The 19,507-nt window shown below is 39.9% G+C and overlaps 3 protein-coding genes across 3 annotated transcripts; all 3 read right to left on the bottom strand.

Moving 5' to 3' along the window:
• Window positions 1–2,114, bottom strand: LOC106931623 (tripartite motif-containing protein 16-like). Its single transcript, XM_088011059.1, has one exon. The coding sequence runs from the start codon at window positions 2,072–2,074 to the stop codon at window positions 413–415; it is 1,662 nt and encodes a 553-aa protein (XP_087867185.1). The 5' UTR covers window positions 2,075–2,114; the 3' UTR covers window positions 1–412.
• Window positions 2,115–4,317: 2,203 nt separating this feature from the next.
• Window positions 4,318–6,547, bottom strand: LOC106911230 (E3 ubiquitin/ISG15 ligase TRIM25-like). The gene is made up of 2 exons (XM_088011058.1): window positions 5,020–6,547; window positions 4,318–4,934 (listed from the first exon to the last, which is right to left on the bottom strand). Exons 1-2 carry the CDS (start codon window positions 6,405–6,407, stop codon window positions 4,832–4,834), a joined length of 1,491 nt encoding a protein of 496 aa, XP_087867184.1. The 5' UTR covers window positions 6,408–6,547; the 3' UTR covers window positions 4,318–4,831.
• A 6,065-nt stretch (window positions 6,548–12,612) lies between these two features.
• LOC106925472 (tripartite motif-containing protein 16-like) lies at window positions 12,613–14,723 on the bottom strand. Its single transcript, XM_014999846.2, has one exon. It carries the CDS (start codon window positions 14,683–14,685, stop codon window positions 13,024–13,026), a length of 1,662 nt encoding a protein of 553 aa, XP_014855332.2. The 5' UTR covers window positions 14,686–14,723; the 3' UTR covers window positions 12,613–13,023.
• Window positions 14,724–19,507: the final 4,784 nt, after the last annotated feature.

Below are 19,507 nucleotides of genomic sequence, written 5' to 3'. Positions count from 1 at the left end.
TTTCTCTGTAATCAAGTTTCTTTATTGAAGACGAACAACAGACATTTATTTCTGATCTAAATCTAAAATATGAGAAGAAAACAGCATCAGTTCTGATTTGATGTTTCAGGTTTTCTGGATCACAACATAGAAAACAGAATCAAGTTCAGATCACTTTGATCTAAACTGATTTAACAACAAATAAAACATGGAAATACATGGATAAAAAAGTTAAAGGAAAACCATCAGAGTCCAGAGAAGTTTAGATTTTCATGAAATATTTCTGTCATCAGAATGAAAGAAATCATCAGCAGTGATTTCCTTTATGGCTCCTGTAACACAAAGAACTAAACCGGAAAAATAAAGAAGATCAGAACAGCAGAGACACCAGAACCATGAACCCTGATCAAGAACCTGAGAGACAAGAGGAAATCTATCTGGGTTTACTGAACTCTGCTGAGGATCCAGAACCAATCCCAACTCCAGCCAGTATCGGTTCAGTGAATCTGGTCTGGACTCTGTGGAGGAGAGTCATGGTTTCAGAGACGCTGTAGAAGGACAGAATACCTGCTGTGTGATCCAGGTACACTCCGACTCTGGAGGAAACTGGACCTGAGATGGAGGTCCAGATGTTGTTGTGACCAAATCTACTATGACTTTGAGGACAATATAATGCCCAGGATTTAGCATTATGTCCAGAATAACATTCATACCCTAATCCAACTCTGCTGATACTCTTGTATGCGACTGATACATAAACTCCCCCTCTCCACTCCACCTCCCAGTAACAACGTCCAGTCAGACTCTCTCTACTCACAACCTGAGACAATCCAGTGAATCTGTCTGGATGACTAGAATAAAACTGATCCTGATTCACCCATGTCACCTTCCTGTTCCCCTCTGATAGTACCAGCCATCTGAATGCTGTGTTTGGATCCAGAGTGATTTCACATGAATATCTTAAGAATCCAGCTCTGCCCTTTGGTTCTGGTCCTGACAGTAGAACATCCACCTCAGTGACCATCAGTGAGATGTTTGTCCATGAGTCTCTCAGGACGTCCTGTAGTTTGTCTCTGAGCTCTGACACAGCTGCTGTCACGTCCTCAAAGTGTCCCAGAGGACGGATGTTGATGCTGGATGAGTGTGTCGACTCACTGAGTGCTGGCAGTGAGGGGTAGTTGAGGAGAAACTGGTTGTGATCCTCTGTGTGTGAGAGCTGCTCCAGCTCAGCGTCTTTCCTCTTCAGCTCAGTGATCTCCTGCTCCAGCTTCTCCTGAACATCTTTGACTCGACTCACTTCAGTTTCCTGCTGGGATCTGATCTGCTGCTTCACCTCAGAGCTTCTTTTCTGGAGGAGACGGATCAGCTGGGTGAAGATCTTCTCACTGTCCTCCACTGTTTTATCAGCAGAGCGATTGATGGCCTCCACCTCCTGCTGAAGCAGCTTCACATCTTTCTCCTGGTCCTGGATTCTCTGCTGGATGTTTCCTCGTCTCTCCTCCAGCTCTCTCTGCCTCTCAGTCCTTTCTGCTGCAGCTGACACTTTTTCATGGCCTTTATGTTCATCCATAGTGCAGAGATAGCAGATACACTTCTGATCAGTGCGGCAGAACATCTCCAACAACTTATCATGCTTAGAGCAGATGTTCTCCTGGAGGTTCTTGGACGGCTCCACTAGCTTGTGTTTCTTAAATGCAGCTGAATCATAATGAGGCTGAAGGTGTTTCTCACAGAAAGAGGCCAGACAGAATAAACAGGACTTGATGGCTTTCAGTTTTCTTCCAGTGCAGGAATCACAGGCCACATCTTCAGGCCCAGCATGACAGTGGTCAGCAGGAGCAGCTTGGAGTCCAGTCTTCTTCAGCTGCTCCACTAAAGCTGCTAGCATGGTATTTTTCTTCAAAACAGGCCTTGGTATGAATGTCTCCCTGCACTGAGGGCAGCTGTGGATTCGTTTCTGATCCTCTTGATCCCAGTGACCTTTAATGCAGGTCATACAGTAGCTGTGTCCACAGGGAGTCGCCACCGGATCCGTCAGTAGATCCAGACAGATGGAACAGGAGAAAGTCTCTCGGTCGAACTGACTCTGCTCCATTTCTGCTCTGTCAGTGACTGTCTGCGTTTCTCTTCCTCAAAATAGAAACTGGTTTAACTGAATCTAAGACTCATGCTTTAGTGCAGAGAAGCTGCAGCCAATCAGGTTCACCCAAAGCAGATCTTGGTTACGTCAAACCTCAAAGTTCTGATTGTGAAATAATCCTGCCAATGTTACATTCAAAGTTTTATCAGACCATGAGGTTTAATTTCGCAATAAAAAGGATACAAATAGGTCCAACTGTTTATGAGAACTATACTGAATAAAGGAAACATGTTTATAAAGAAATATTGGTAACACTTTATTTGAAGGGGGTGAATAAGACTGATATGACACTATCATGAACATGAGTAAGTCTTCATGAATATTTATGACTGTTGTCATAAAGTGTCATTCGGTAAATCGTGACACTTTTAATACAAAGTTGACATTATTCTAAATGTTTTGTTCTGACAATTTGACATTAATCTAGACAAAAATGTCTTTGTTATGACATCTTGACATTAACCAAGAATCATATGTCATAAATATGTCATAATAGTAGTCATATGATTTAATTATTACACTATCAAAAGTATTAACAGAACAGCGATTAATATTCCCACAACCTGAAATAAACCGAAACAAGTAGGACCAACAATAAAGATTTCATTAAGCTTTATTACACTGTCAAATGATTTAATCAGTTGATAACAATTTCTTTTACATCAAGTAAAGTGGAACAAGTAGCAACAGTTATGAAAATGTCATTAAGTCTTATTACAGTGTCATTAAGTAAAGTGTAAAAGTAATAAGTTATGAAGATGTCATTAAGTGTTATTGCAGTGCCATTAGTATTACTTACCTCAAGTGAAACAAGTAGCAACAGTTATGAAGATGTCATTAAGTGTCATTATAGTCCAATTCATATTAACTCTTCAAGTAAAATGAAACTAGTAGCAACAATTATAAAGATGTCATTTAGTGTTATTACAGTGTCAAATGCTATCCTAACAGAGTCACTGATACTAAGTCTTACCTCAAGTGAAGTGAAACACACTGGACTATTTATAACTACCATCATAGCTGTAGAACAAACCCTTTGTACATTGGGATAAAACAAAAGATAACTTGTTCTGGATTTAACTCCTCAGTCCCACCAACATGCCTTCTGTTGAGAAAGCTCAGCCTGGGGACTCTGGGTTGGGCTCTCCAATCTCTGGGGACGAGGTCGCCGAGGTGGTCATAAAGCTCCTCGGTGGCAGGGCCCCGGGGGTGGATGAGATCCGCCCGGAGTTCCTTAAGACTCTGGATATTGTAGGTATGTGTTGGCTCACGCGACTCTGCAATATCGCATGGACATCGGGGGCAGTTCCCCTGGATTGGCAGACTGTGGTGATGGTCCCCCTGTTCAAAAAGGGGGACCGGAAGGTGTGCTCCAATTACAGGGGGGTCACACTCTTAAGCCTCCCTGGTAAGGTCTACTCAGGGGTCCTGGAGAGGAGGGTCCGTCGGATAGTCGAACCTCAAATTCAGGAAGAGCAGTGTGGTTTTCGTCCTGGTCGTGGAACACTGGACCAGCTCTACACCTTCAGCAGGGTCCTGGAGGGTGCATGGGAGTTCACCCAACCGGTCTACTTGGAGAAGGCGTTCGACCATGTCCTCAGGAAGGTCTTGTGGGGGGTGTTACGGGAGTATGGGGTACCGGGCCCTTTGATACGGGTTGTCAGGTCCCTGTATGACCGGTGTCAGAGTCTGTTCCGCATTGCTGGTAGTAAGTCGGGCTCGTTTCCCGTGAGAGTTGGACTCCGCCAAGGCTGCCCTTTGTCACCGATTCTGTTCATTACTTTCATGGACAGAATTTCTAGGCGCAGCCAAGGTGTTTAGGGGATCCGTTTTCGTGGCCTTAGGATCGCATCTCTGCTTTTTGCGGATGATGTGGTCCTGTTGGCTTCTTCGGAAAGTGACCTGCAGCACTCGCTAGAGTGGTTTGCGGCCGAGTGTGAAGCGTCCGGGATGAGGCTCAGTGCCTCCAAGGCGTTGGTCATCTCTCCTCTCTTTTCAGTTCCACCTTTCACCTACCATCTATCTTCAACACAACATCAGTGATCTTTAACTTCAGTTAAATCATCAATTATGCTAATTATTTGATACCAAAGTTAAAGTTACTTGTTTAACTTGTAAGCATTCCCACAAGTGTAAGTATTCTTCTAAATGAAACAATATTAATATAAGTACTTTCCTTTATTATTAAACTTTCAACATTTCTCTGTAATCAAGTTTCTTTATTGAAGACGAACAACAGACATTTATTTCTGATCTAAATCTAAAAATATGAGAAGAAAACAGCATCAGTTCTGATTTGATGTTTCAGGTTTTCTGGATCACAATATAGAAAACAGAATCAAGTTCAGATCACTTTGATATAAACTGATTTAACAACAAATAAAACATGGAAATACATGGATAAAAAAGTTAAAGGAAAACCATCAGAGTCCAGAGAAGTTTAGATTTTCATGAAATATTTCTGTCATCAGAATGAAAGAAATCATCAGCAGTGATTTCCTTTATGGCTCCTGTAACACAAAGAACTAAACCGGAAAAATAAAGAAGATCAGAACAGCAGAGACACCAGAACCATGAACCCTGATCAACAACCTGAGAGACAAGAGGAAATCTATCTGGGTTTACTGAACTCTGCTGAGGCTCCAATACCATAAGTCCTAACTCCAGCCAGTATCGGTTCAGTGAATCTGGCCTGGACTCTGTGGAGGAGAGTCATGGTTTCAGAGACGCTGTAGAAGGACAGAATACCTGCTGTGTGATCCAGGTACACTCCGACTCTGGAGGGAACTGGACCTGAGATGGAGGTCCAGATGTTGTTGTGACCAAATTTACTATTATTTTGAGAACAAACTAAAGCCCAAGATTTATCATTATATCCAAAAGCACATTCATCACCCCATCCTGCTCTGCTGATACTCTTGTATGCGACTGATACATAAACTGTCCCTCTCCACTCCACCTCCCAGTAACAACGTCCAGTCAGACTCTCTCTACTCAGAACTTGAGGATAATCAGTGAATCTGTCTGGATGACTAGAATAAAACTGATTATGATCCATCCATGTCACCTTCCTTTTCCCCTTTGATAGTCTCAGCTCTTTGTATGCTGTGTTTGGATCCACAGTGATTTCACATGAATATCTTAAGAATCCAGCTCTGCTGTTTGATTCTGGATCTGGTTCTAATTCTGGCTGAAGCATATCCACCTCAGTGACCATCAGTGAGATGTTTGTCCATGAGTCTGTCAGGATGTCCTGTAGTTTTTCTCTGAGCTCTGACACAGCTGCTGTCACGTCCTCAAAGTGTCTCAGAGGACGGATGTTGATGCTGGATGAGTGTGTCGACTCACTGAGTGCTGGCAGTGAGGGGTAGTTGAGGAGAAACTGGTTGTGATCCTCTGTGTGTGAGAGCTGCTCCAGCTCAGCGTCTTTCCTCTTCAGCTCAGTGATCTCCTGCTCCAGCTTCTCCTGAACATCTTTGACTCGACTCACTTCAGTTTCCTGCTGGGATCTGATCTGCTGCTTCACCTCAGAGCTTCTTTTCTGGAGGAGACGGATCAGCTGGGTGAAGATCTTCTCACTGTCCTCCACTGTTTTATCAGCAGAGCGATTGATGGCCTCCACCTCCTGCTGAAGCAGCTTCACATCTTTCTCCTGGTCCTGGATTCTCTGCTGGATGTTTCCTCGTCTCTCCTCCAGCTCTCTCTGCCTCTCAGTCCTTTCCGCTGCAGCTGACACTGTTTCATGGCCTTTATGTTCATCCATAGTACAGAGATAACAGATACACTTCTGATCAGTGCGGCAGAACATCTTCATCACCTCATCATGCTTAGAGCAGATGTTCTCCTGGAGGTTCTTGGACGGCTCCACCAGCTTGTGTTTCTTAAATGCAGCTGAATCATAATGAGGCTGAAGGTGTTTCTCACAGAAAGAGGCCAGACAGACTAAACAGGACTTGATGGCTTTCAGTTTTCTTCCAGTGCAGGAATCACAGGCCACATCTTCAGGTCCAGCATAACAGTGGTCAGCAGGAGCAGCTTGGAGTCCAGTCTTCTTCAGCTGCTCCACTAAAGCTGCTAGCATGGTGTTTTTCTTCAATACAGGCCTTGGTATGAATGTCTCTCTGCACTGAGGGCAGCTGTGGATTCGTTTCTGATCCTCTTCATCCCAGTGACCTTTAATGCAGGTCATACAGTAACTGTGTCCACACCGAGTCGTGACTGGATCTGTCAGTAGATCCAGACAGATGGAACAGGAGAAAGTCTCTCGGTCGAACTGATTCTGCTCCATTTCTGCTCTCAGTCACAGTGACTGTCTGAGTTTCTCTTCCTCGAAACAGAAACTGGTTTTTCCTGATTTATGACTCATGTTTCAGTGCAGAGAGGCTGCAGCCAATCAGGTTTTACCCACAGCTTATCTTGGTTACACCCAGCCTCAAAGTTTAGATCATAATAATTATCTTGCCAATGTTAGACCCTAAGTTTTATCAGACCATTATGTTTATCTTAGGTAAAAATGACAATAATGGTTACAAATGGGCCCAACTGTTCATGAGAAATATACTGAATAAAGGAAACATGATTGTAAAGAAATATTTTTAAAGAACATAATTAAATATTACCATTTATAATAGCACATGCATTCCTGGATTTACATATTTTATTTAGATTGTGTCTCACACTGTGGACATGAACCTGAGGTGAAAATTTCAAACCCTCCATGATTTCTAAGTTAGAGAACTTACAAAGTTGCAGGATGTTCAAATACTTATTTTCCTCTCTGTATTGTGTAAAATTATCGTTTCTTGTCTCTTTGTTTCTCCAGATGTCTCCTGTATAACAACACATGAAAACTTTGAGTCTGTTTGCCTAAATCCAGATGTTTTGTTGGCTGCCCTCGTCAGTCTCCACCACAGAGAAAGTTCTGGTCTTCCAAGTCGGAGCCTCGTCACCAACAGGTCAGTAAAAACACCATCATGTGCACAGCTGTCAAATGTGACGTCCCACATTTTTTATAGATTTTTTATGCGTAGACGTTCTCTTTACGTAAGACAAAGTTATAATTCCTCTTTTTTTCTTGCACTTTTCTATTAAGACTAATTCTTATAATGGACAAAAAATAATCTATTATTGTTGTATTCTTGCATTATTTCAGACTCATTAACATAATAAACTAAGCCTCATGGACTTTTAGTTCTACACATTCCAGATCATGTTTGAACTGAGAAAGCCTTCTGGATGTTATGTTTTCACTACCAAGTTCTTGTTTTATTGACAATTTCCTGGATGACTGAGAGACACCAGCATGTTTTCACAGAATAATGTGTCAGAAACTTTTTCCCCCTGACCTCAATCTTCACCTCAAGACAATTACAATGAAATAAATGAAGTTATTGGTTTTAACATTTTCTGACTTCACGTCAAATGGACTAGAGAGAACATATATTGATGATACAAGGAGACTAGAAGCTACTTTTTGTACAAGTTTATTTAGAAATGCAAACATTTTCTCATGCATTCACAACTGAAGCTGGAATCTGCATTCATAGTTTTTTGATGCTCCATTTAAAGTCGACTGAAGAGTTATGCTTTTTAAATAATGATTCATGTTAAGAATTTGATAGATCTAAAAAGAAAATAATAAATACTCTATGAATGGAAATTAAATGTATTAGTAAAGAACAATTTATGTCATACAATCAAATGTTTTCTGACTTTTTGTGTTTTCAACAATTAAATTTCCAGGTCACTCATACATTTAAAAAATGTGTCCATGCCCGATCCACTTCTGCCTCATCACATCCATCTGCAAAGCCCATATAAATCCCACTTGGTTCAGGGTTTACACGTCTTATTTTATCTACTGCACACGATGGAACGACTCTCCGGATTCTTCTTCCCAACCTGCCATGCATCCACCATGTAAACTGACCATCTGCTCACTATTAAAATAACTATAACTAAGGATCTCAACACAACATTCACTGCAGGTTAAATATTTTTTAAACAGTCCTCATCATGCTGCTTACATTTTCACATCATAACGTGATAAATACCAAATAACTGATCAACGTAATCTTTCAAAACACAAAAACTTAAAATGTTAAAACTCAAACAGTTTTGACACTTATTGTAGTAATAAATGTATTGGTGTTATCTCATGTAAAAATGTGAAATCTTTGAATTTAGGCATTAAGCTCCATGTTAATGAATATATAGTTAAAATACATGAACATAGTAAATAAAGCAACAAGAATTAAAACATCTAAAGTTATTCTGTATAAGCTTATGGTTTTTAAGTATTTATTATGGTATAAGTTATATATAACTGTTTCACATTTATATATAAATGTGAAACAGTCATGAAACCTCAAATGTATTATTTTCCTCTTCGCAAAGGGAAAACCTTACTAGCGTAAAGCAACTACTTGATAGGTGAAAAACTTTGTGTCTCCAAAATGATGTCTTGTCTGCAGAGTCTCTCTTGTGGATCCATGACATGGTTTTTGTTTCCTGTTTTGTCTGTTCTGTATTTAATCTACCACTGACAGAGCTTCTTCCATCATAGCCCTCATGCAGCTGTAATCCTTCTGAGGCGGGACTGGTTTGACTCGGGGACTTCTGGTGGACTTTGCTCCATGAGATTTTGAACATGGGTCCACCAGCACTCTCCCCTTCTTGGTATACTGCCTATTATAAAAACATTAATAGTTGCAATAACTGTTTCAGAACCGTTTCACAGTTATATAGATGCATGATTTACACTCCAATAATAATACACTAACCTGTTCTCTGTTTGCATTGTTATTGTGATCCAGTGCAGCAGGCATGGAAGCATGGACCATCACATTATAACCAAATTGTGTTTTATTGGCAGGTACTTCAGGTATATAGCCTTGTACACCTGAAATATTTTAAATTATGGTACTTTAATGTTGATATACATCATAATATTCTAGTCAATTCTAATATTTTCTATTTTACCTCCAGTTCTGTGGTGTTGATGCTCTTTGTAAGACGGTCCAGGTCTTTCAAAAGCTGCTTGTCTTTTATCATTTTTCCAACATGAGCATCAGATCCTGGCCTTAGCCACAGCTTCGTCCTCTGACTTGAGTCACTCAGAAGTTCATGAGCTCATGCATGATAGTGTTTGTTCCCTGGCCAGTCGTGTCGGTTGGTGACATGGTGAATCAGTGACACCCACTTCTCCTTCAGCGTTTCTGCATTTCCCCCACAGGTTTGTGTTCTCCACCGGAAATGATTTATAATGGACCGAATCCACTCTGCAAGGTCTTCACATGACTTCCACTTTGCTGCAGCAGCCAGTTTGTTGGACACCCCTTTTGCCACATGCCAGGGATCAGATTCATGGTGTTTTTTGGGATTGTTGACCCTCATTTCTTTAATAATTTGCGGATGTCTGTCGGTGCAAACGGTCGTGACCTTCACTCCATTTTGCTCTATGTTATCAAGAGCCTCCTTGAACCCTTTAGTCTTCGTTGCATTAGAGCTTGAAGCTTTTGTCCACCTAATTACCTTAAAATCTATAATGTTTTGACTTGCCACATCTAGAAAGGTGTATGTACAGTATTTGGCAGAGTGGCCTGGTGAGTCACATCGTCCATCACCACAAAGAACAACCTCAGATTTTTCTGATTTTTTATCGGTCAGTAATGCGCTCTGTTCCATGTTCCATGCTTTCTGAATTACAGGGAACACGAAGTTTTCCTTGGTTTAAAATATGTATCTTCACAAATAGATTTGAGCTTTAAGTTCTTGCAGAATTGATCAAATTTTGAAAAGTGAATTCCACTGAAGAATATTGATGCTGTAAGAAGAAGGTTTCCCGCTCCTTTGGTTCGTCTCAGTGAGGCTGGGACTGGCATCAGAACCTACAGCCATTCATGCATGTCATGTCCAGGGTTAGTCGGGATCCGTCATTCTGTAGCTCTTTGGTGTCGTCTGTAATAATGAAGGAGCCACACTGTAAACCAGGGGTGTCAAACTCATTTTGGTTTAGTTGCCGCATACAACTTAATCTGACCTGCAGGGGGCCACACAAGTAAACTCATTGCAAGATTAACCAATAAAAATGGACTTGTTGAGTTTTATATTAAACAAATTTCTCTTTTACAAAATATATTATGAATAACCTCCGAGTTTTTAAGAAAAATATCGGCAATTTCAACAATACCTTTACTCAGTTAAACATTTTTTAAGTGCATTATGCATAAGAACTGATCACAGTGATTGTACAATGTCAGAAAGCATTTATTCGCAGTTTTTGGAATTTAAAAACACAGTCCTGCATCACAAAATACATCAACCAGATAAAAATTAAGAAATGATTTAAAATCAATTTTCCGCATCTGGGAAGCAATTTGAACAAATTATCTGGCTTCACACATTTGAAATCTTAAGGGTCGGGTGTTTTAAACAGACATTTTATTAAGTACATTTGTTGATGCATAAAATGTATACATATAGAAAAACTTACATACATAACATGTATGTATGTTAGCATGCACGAGAAATATGAGGTTACCAGGGCCAAAATAAAAAGCTGGTAAAGCTGTTTACAGAACCTGAAGCTCAGTGCTGCCATCTGCTGTTTGTTCTGATGCAGTGTTGCAGCATGTTGTCTGCTCTGAATAAAACACAGCGCCCCTCGTGGACAGCATAAGAACTGCAGATTTTCAATTAAACGAAGTATATGTTTTTTTCATGGATAATGATAATGCATTTAGCCCCCGGGCCGGACTAAACGAAAAAGTAATCTATGAAGTGTTTTCCACCTTTTTCTCTCCATAATCAAACTTCATAGATATTTTACGACCATCAAAGATCTTTGAGGCGACTCATTAATTGAATGTCCACAACATCTTTTAGATTTTTCTTTCTGATGAATATTTATTAGTAAGGCAGTTTTGTGAGTATTAATACAGCTTAATGCAGTAGCAGAAATAATCAAATCAGAAAAATCAATCATCTTATCTATCCTATCTTTCCCTAATGCTGACACTGAGAACTAAAAAGGGAACCTTTGAGAGACGGACGTAGCATAGGATGTTTGAACCCCAGAACCGGCCTGATGATGAAGAACGTGATCCAGCAGGAGGAGGAGGTTGATCGACGAAGGCAGGGATCTCTGTAGGTCTGATGAGTTTCTTCTCTGCATCGCTGTGAGGTCACACAGGCCTTGGGTGCTGGCAGGAAGAGGACTGACTTAGAGCTGCAGGTCTTGGGTCTTAGGGTGGATTCTCATGCGTGTAGCGATCCTCAGCTTCTTGTCTTCCAGATCTGAAGCCCCTTCATCTTGTTTCAAGATCTTTCTGGTCTGTTGAGATGTAGGCGAGCTGACCGCATGGAAGGAAGACCCCAGTTCCTCTTCTTTAGCTTTGTTCTTTGCCTTTATCTTCATATTTGTCTTTGTCTTTGGGGTCTGAACCCAGCTGATGAGAGAAGTGCGATGTGAAGCCACATGTTGGGGGCTGACAGGTTGGTCCCCATGCGTAGGACAGTCTCCGGCTCTTCTTCACCTTTACAGGGTTTATCCTCCCTATAGACACACTTGCATTGGCTGGCTCTGTTTCCATGCTTGTTTTATTGGCCGTCTGCTTGGATAGATGATCTCATGTCCATCATTGTCTTAGAGACATTATGTCCTGATGTCTGTGTTCATGTCTCGGGGTCAAAGGTCATCCTACATCCGTTGCCTACACAACCTTTTCTTCCAACAGTTTTAGTTGCTCAACAATCTGTTTCCATATCAGCAAACTCTGAGGCGTTGGTCATCTCTCCTCTCTTTTTAGTTCCACCTTTCACCTACCATCTGTGAGAGAATGGACATCAGATGTAATTACACCCCCTCCCTTTTCTGTTTGTTTATTTGCTTCCATTTTTCTTATCCTGGCTGTGCTCTTAAGCTCCACTTATCTTACTGAGATGCACTGGACTGCAGTGACAACGCTTCGCCACCAGTGGGCACATAGAGCACAGTGAGCAGCACTCCTGACGCAGCGAGCCAACGGCAATTAAGCATAGCAACGGCTGGTCAGTGAAGGCGCTCACTGTCGCTCCCATGTTTCCACAGCAATTGTCAAAATAAAAGAACCTGCGCAACACCACACTGATTTATTATTAAGTGTGCAACACATCTATCTTCAACACGACATCAGTGATCTTTAACTTCAGTTAAACCTTTTACATCATTTCAAGATCAATGTCTAAATCACATCTATAACTTCTGTAGCTTCTCTGATTTAGCATAACATTATGATAACCATAATTCATTAGTTACTCTTATTATAATCACAGTTTGAATTATTACAGGCGTACTTCTGACAAGAAACCAAGAATCATCAATTATTCTGGTTATTTGATACTAAAGTTACAGTTACTTGTTTTACTTGTAAGCAATTCCCACAAGTGTAAGTATCCTTATAAGTAAAACAATATTAATATAAGTACTTTGCTTTATTAGGAAACTTTCAACATTTCTCTGTAATCAAGTTTCTTTATTGAAGACGAACAACAGACATTTATTTCTGATCTAAATCTAAAATATGAGAAGAAAACGGCATCAGTTCTGATTTGATGTTTCAGGTTTTCTGTATCACAACATAGAAACAGAATCAAGTTCAGATCACTTTGATCTAAACTGATTTAACAACAAATAAAACATGGAAATACATGGATAAAAAAGTTAAAGGAAAACCATCAGAGTCCAGAGAAGTTTAGATTTTCATGAAATATTTCTGTCATCAGAATGAAAGAAATCATCAGCAGTGATTTCCTTTATGGCTCCTGTAACACAAAGAACTAAACCGGAAAAATAAAGAAGATCAGAACAGCAGAGACACCAGAACCATGAACCCTGATCAACAACCTGAGAGACAAGAGGAAATCTATCTGGGTTTACTGAACTCTGCTGAGGATCCAATACCAACATAAACTCCAGCCAGTATCGGTTCAGTGAATCTGGTCTGGACTCTGTGGAGGAGAGTCATGGTTTCAGAGACGCTGTAGAAGGACAGAATACCTGCTGTGTGATCCAGGTACACTCCGACTCTGGAGGAAACTGGACCTGAGATGGAGGTCCAGATGTTATTGTGCCAAAATGTACTATTGCTTTGAGAACAATATAATGCCCAAGATTTATCATTATATCCAACACCACATTCATTCCCACTTCCTGCTCTGCTGATACTCTTGTATGCGACTGATACATGAACTATCCCTCTCCACTCCACCTCCCAGTAACAACGTCCAGTCAGACTCTCTCTACTCATAACCTGAGGCCATCCAGTGAATCTGTCTGGATGACTAGAATAAATCTGATCCTGATTCATCCATGTCACCTTCCTGTTCCCCTCTGATAGTCCCAGCCGTCTGTTTGCTGTGTTTGGATCCATAGTGATTTCACATGAATATCTTAAGAATCCAGCTCTGCTCTTTGGTTCTGGTCCTGACAGTAGAACATCCACCTCAGTGACCTTCAGTGAGATGTTTGTCCATGAGTCTCTCAGGACGTCCTGTAGTTTGTCTCTGAGCTCTGACACAGCTGCTGTCACGTCCTCAAAGTGTCCCAGAGGACGGATGTTGATGCTGGATGAGTGTGTCGACTCACTGAGTGCTGGCAGTGAGGGGTAGTTGAGGAGAAACTGGTTGTGATCCTCTGTGTGTGAGAGCTGCTCCAGCTCAGCGTCTTTCCTCTTCAGCTCAGTGATCTCCTGCTCCAGCTTCTCCTGAACATCTTTGACTCGACTCACTTCAGTTTCCTGCTGGGATCTGATCTGCTGCTTCACCTCAGAGCTTCTTTTCTGGAGGAGACGGATCAGCTGGGTGAAGATCTTCTCACTGTCCTCCACTGTTTTATCAGCAGAGCGATTGATGGCCTCCACCTCCTGCTGAAGCAGCTTCACATCTTTCTCCTGGTCCTGGATTCTCTGCTGGATGTTTCCTCGTCTCTCCTCCAGCTCTCTCTGCCTCTCAGTCCTTTCTGCTGCAGCTGACACTGCTTCATGGCCTTTATGTTCATCCATAGTGCAGAGATAACAGATACACTTCTGATCAGTGCGGCAGAACATCTTCATCACCTCATCATGCTTAGAGCAGATGTTCTCCTGGAGGTTCTTGGACGGCTCCACCAGCTTGTGTTTCTTAAATGCAGCTGAATCATAATGAGGCTGAAGGTGTTTCTCACAGAAAGAGGCCAGACAGACTAAACAGGACTTGATGGCTTTCAGCTTTCTTCCAGTGCAGGAATCACAGGTCACATCTTCAGGTCCAGCATAACAGTGGTCAGCAGGAGCAGCTTGGAGTCCAGTCTTCTTCAGCTGCTCCACTAAAGCTGCTAGCATGGTGTTTTTCTTCAAAACAGGCCTTGGTATGAATGTCTCCCTGCACTGAGGGCAGCTGTGGATTCGTTTCTGATCCTCTTGATCCCAGTGACCTTTAATGCAGGTCATACAGTAGCTGTGTCCACAGGGAGTCGCCACCGGATCCGTCAGTAGATCCAGACAGATGGAACAGGAGAAAGTCTCTCGGTCGAACTGATTCTGCTCCATTTCTGCTCTCAGTCACAGTGACTTTGAGTTTCTCTTCCTGGAATCAGAAATTGTTTTGTCCTGATTTATGACTCATGTTTAAATGATTGGCTGCAGAGAGGCTGCAGCCAATCAGGTTCAGCCAAAGCAGATCTTGGTTACGCCTCAAAAATTCAGATCATGAAAATAATCCTGCCAATGTTACACTGAAAGTCTTATCAGATCATGATTATTATTTTAGGTAAAAAAAAAAAAAGACAATAATGGATACAAATGGGCAGGGGCGTATTATAGGGGGGCAAATGTGATGACAATTCTAGGGGCCTTTACCAAGAGGGGGCCCTCCACAATTAGTTTTTCTTAATTTTTTGTTCATAGAAATTTTAAAAAAAAAACTTTGGGGCTCTGTCATTCACAAAATTAATCATGTTGCCGTTAAAGGCAGCTCGGAAAACAGGTTATGACGTGTTAGCAATGGACTAAACATTTTTAACTGCTGAAAACACTGACAGAGGACACAGATATGGGAAGTGCGGAAGCCCCTATTGTATCAAGCTGTTATTGGAATAACAGACTGTTGGTCACCTTCAGGTAAAAACAACAAACATTTTCCCGTCAAGGGGGACAACGGCTGACTCACCAGTTTTTGTTCATCGGTCACATAAACTGAATCTAAATTTTGGTTACACCTTATCATCCTTCGTGTTTTTGACTGTATCTGCATCCTTATTCAGTTTATAAAACACAATTTCTGTTTATTTTTTGTAATTTTTGTCTTTTAAATTGCTGAGTATATGTTTAATCTGAACTGCAAAATTATTTATTCTGCTGATTACGTTGCAGCAGCAGCGGTAGCCTAGTGGGTTCAGTGCAGCCTTGTTGGGAATTATCCCCCTGGTTTAGTCATTGTAATCATCAGCTTGTCACTTACCTTCACTTAGATATATTTATTAGGTCCGTTGCTTGATGCTTTTATTCCTCATGTCTTCTCGCAACAAGAATAAATCCATATATCTTTTTTCACCCTTTAAGCCATACATTTGTCAACTTTATCAAATTTATCAACATATGCTTCCTGCTCAGTCTACCAAAATCATTCAGAATCACTGCTGAGCCTTTGAACACCAAACGTTTGAAACTGCTATCTTCTAAAGGGATTACAATCGTATTCCTTAAATCCCTGACCATGTACCTCCCCTGCACGCCTCTGTGCCGACTCAACAGAGGCGTGAGAGCAAGTCAGGCTATAAATCTGCCTTCTACAGCACAAAATTACAGCAAAATGTTGTGGGAAGATTGTGGAAGAATTCCCACAAACGGCTGATCCAGGTCAAACTGTTTAAAGGCAGTTTTACAAAATACCAAGACATTTACCCAAGAGGATTAGAGCCATTAAAAAAGAAAAAGAGTTCTGACTTTAATCTCAGAATTCTGGCTTTTGTTCATGGAATCAATTTAAAGTCTGAATTCTGAACAAGGTCATAATTCTGAGAAAAAAGCTCAAAATTCTGCAATTAAACTCTGAAGTTTGAGAAACAAAACCTCAACTCTGAAATTAAAATCTGATTTTTGTCTGTGAATTCTGAGATTAACATCTCAGAATTCTAATTTTGAGAATACAGTCAGACTTATAAGATTAAAGTCAGAATTTTGAAATTAAAGTCCAAAGTCTGGGAGAAAAAGGTCAAAATTTTGAGAAAATTCTGAGATTAAACTCCAAATTCTGAGAAAAACATCAGAATTCTCAGAAAAATTTCAAACTCTAAAATTAGTCAGAATTCTGAGAGAAAAAAATCTGAATTTTGAAAAATCGCCTCAGAGTTCTGGAGCTAAAATCCTAATTCTGAGAACAAAGTTCAGATTTTGAGAAGTAATCTGAGATTAAAGCCATAATTCTAAGAAAAATTACAGAATTCTGAGAAAAGTCATAATTCTGAGATTGAAAACAGAATTCTGTTTTTGTAGGCGTCTTCCATAGAAACTGAATTTCAAGATGGTAATAAAACATTCTAGAAGTATTTTTATTCTTTATTCTACAATTTGACTAAGAGACATAACTTTGCTCATCCTAACCTTCCTACAACATGAACGGTTTAGTCAAAGTCAAACCGTGAGAGGAAAAAATGTTTTACAGTGTAAGTATCTGCTTCCAGCTGTGTTGTGTTTATCTGAGTGGATGAACAAGAAACACATTTAAAGCAGTTTGTAGAGCCCAGATGAGGTTGTACAGGTGATGTATAAGTGTGGCCCATTAACCGTTTAACTCCATAGTGGCGGCTCTTAATGGGATTAAATTACATACCTTCTCCACTAAACAATTATATTCCTGCTCCACTAAACAAGAACTTCGCTCAGCAGTGCATCTGAGTCAAGAAGGCTTCATTTGCAGGCAGCTTTATGACACTCTTAGCTTTATTCCTGAGTGAATCGTTTCATGTACGGCTGTATTTCACAGACATTATGACTTATTTTTGGTGTATTGCTGTAGCATTGTACGTATTAATTACTTTGTGTTTCTGGTCGCCTGTTCAGCAAAGGATTAACAGCCTGTGTTACATTTACCTTTACTGTAACACATCCCTGTTGAATTCTGGCTTCTTAAGGTTGTTTGTAGCTGAATACACACAGTTTTTGGGTTGGTTTCTTCATTGTTCCACATAATTTAATGCATAAAACATCTCTGGACATGCATAGGTGGGGAAGGTAACGCATGAGTCGCATTGAGGTCAGAACGCAGGTCACCCCGCCATGACAGACGCCAAAACAGCATAGGGTAAAATATTTTTTTCACTTTCAAAGCATCTTTTATAGTTAAAAATCTTTATTTTTAGTTTGAATTTTTTTTCAGTTTAATTTATTTTCTTTTGACCAAACTTTATGGCCCCAATTTAGCTTGACATCTTTTCCCAAGTTCAATGCTGTAATGTCTTCACCAGCTTTCAGAGTTGGTAGTAGATAGTTACATTTACTTGAGTACCTTTTTAAATGTATATTTAGAATAATTTTTTTGTACGGTGCACTTTTTACTTTTACTTTGAGTAATTTTATTATAAAGCATCTCAGCTTATAGATTTTCTCCAGACTGTATGATAAACATGTTTTAACCAATAATTCACCAGACACAGACTCACACCAGCAGATTTTTTTTTTTTTAGTTTTATATGTTTTTTTATTGAAAGAAACTGATTTGAAAACATTTTCTATGGCCTGACTTTATTTTATTTTTATTATTGTCATTTTGGTCCATAACCCCTTAACTGCTGGAACCAGTTAAGGGGTTAAAATACCAAAATTTCCACTTGACTTCATATTTTAGTCTATCTGATTATGTACTTTTTAAATAGTAAATGACTGATCGTTTGATCAGTTTCTCGGTACTTGAGTAACTTTTTACCAAATATTTTTTTTTTAGTCTTGAGTAATTTCTTTTGCAAAAATAATGAAGTACGGCATTGACGATCAGTAAACCCAGTATTTGTTTGGGTTATCTTTCTGTGAATAGCAAAAATCTTCCAATACGTGAGATCCCTTCTAAAATCACTTATACCTGTTTTAATTATTCGAACACTAAATACACTGAAAAAACACACAATCTTACCAAGTATTTTTCTGTAGTTTTAGTGAAAATATCTTGGTACACTTGAGATAAAACAAAACTAACTTAAAAGTAACTCATCAGTAATATGTAGAGGTTTGTTTTAAGTAAGTAATTCCTTGATATTGATGAAAAAGTTCTATTTTTTTTGGAGATGATTTCACTTGTAGCATGGAGAAATTATCTTGTTCTAAGTAAATTTATCTGCTAAAGGAACTAGCATTTTTCACCAATATTAAGTAATTATTTACTTAAAACAAGCTCCCATATCTTGCTGACAATATATATTTTGTCTTATTTCAAGTGCAATAAGACATTTGCAGTAGAAACTACTCCAAAATACTTGGTAGCATTTGGTGTTTTTGCAGTGAATACCCTAATATGCATTATTACTCATGGTGGAAACTGTGTATTTTTCCTCGGCACCGTCAAAGACATAAAACGTAGAGAGTTATAGGTGGAGGATATTCATCTAATGTATTCCCTGAACTGCACCACTGCTTGAGTATTTAAAACTAAAGCTCATTTCCCATGTTTCTGTCAGAAGAAGCTGCATCAGCAGTAAGATGGTTTGCATGGCGGCCCCCTGCTTGCTCTTTAGAAATGGCACTCTTCCTCCTGCCACCAACTCTTCCTGCATTCGCTGCTCAGCTACACCTATAGCAGAGTTTGAATTTTTTCCTTTTGTTTCTGCAGCTGCTAACAATAAAGGACTGTCAGGCTGTGTCCATACTTGTACAAATGCTGCTTTACTTTTTCCACTAATGCAGCATTTTATACAACTTGTCGCTCATCCTTACACACACACACACCAAAAATCTTTTGGAAAGCACAGTATAAAATTATGTTTTATTGGACAAGTGGAATAAGGTGCTGTTATGAATGAGCAATTAATCATCTCCACAACCAGCCCTCAGGTTCTGTCACCCTGTTGACATTCAGGCTTCAAACTTTCCTTTTTGATCACTTTCACAAACGAGTTGCTTGGCTTTTCCTGAATTTCCTCTGGTTGTCCTGCTACAGACTTGGTCTGCCAACTGATAGCTTTGTTTTCATTACAAATGTGCGCTAATCTCAAAAAAGCAACATTTTCTGACTGGTGTTTCCAAAAAATAAGAAGCATACATGTGAATACCACTACCACTCCTACCACTTCCTGTTGTCGTCTTTGCCTGCTGGTCTTTTTACTGCCGGTGAAAAGTGAAAGACCATACGAATAAAAATCCATATGTTTTTTTTTTTTTTTAA

Source organism: Poecilia mexicana, unplaced genomic scaffold (genome assembly GCF_051168715.1).
Source record: "Poecilia mexicana isolate PSO_F unplaced genomic scaffold, ASM5116871v1 scaffold_12, whole genome shotgun sequence".
In the NCBI taxonomy this organism is placed as follows: Eukaryota; Metazoa; Chordata; class Actinopteri; order Cyprinodontiformes; family Poeciliidae; genus Poecilia; species Poecilia mexicana.
Note: the sequence above shows the minus strand (reverse complement) of the source record. Positions and strands in the feature narration are given on the sequence as shown.

What these genes read in the sequence shown, in the direction of transcription:
- LOC106931623 (XM_088011059.1), bottom strand. Translation starts at nt 2,074, where the DNA reads ATGGAGCAGAGTCAGTTCGACCGAGAGACTTTCTCCTGTTCCATCTGT.
- LOC106911230 (XM_088011058.1), bottom strand. Translation starts at nt 6,407, where the DNA reads ATGGAGCAGAATCAGTTCGACCGAGAGACTTTCTCCTGTTCCATCTGT. An exon ending in AAGAGTATCAGCAGAGCAGG is followed by an intron (nt 4,935 to 5,019) that starts ATGGGGTGATGA and finishes TTTGGTCACAAC; the next exon opens with AACATCTGGACCTCCATCTC.
- LOC106925472 (XM_014999846.2), bottom strand. Translation starts at nt 14,685, where the DNA reads ATGGAGCAGAATCAGTTCGACCGAGAGACTTTCTCCTGTTCCATCTGT.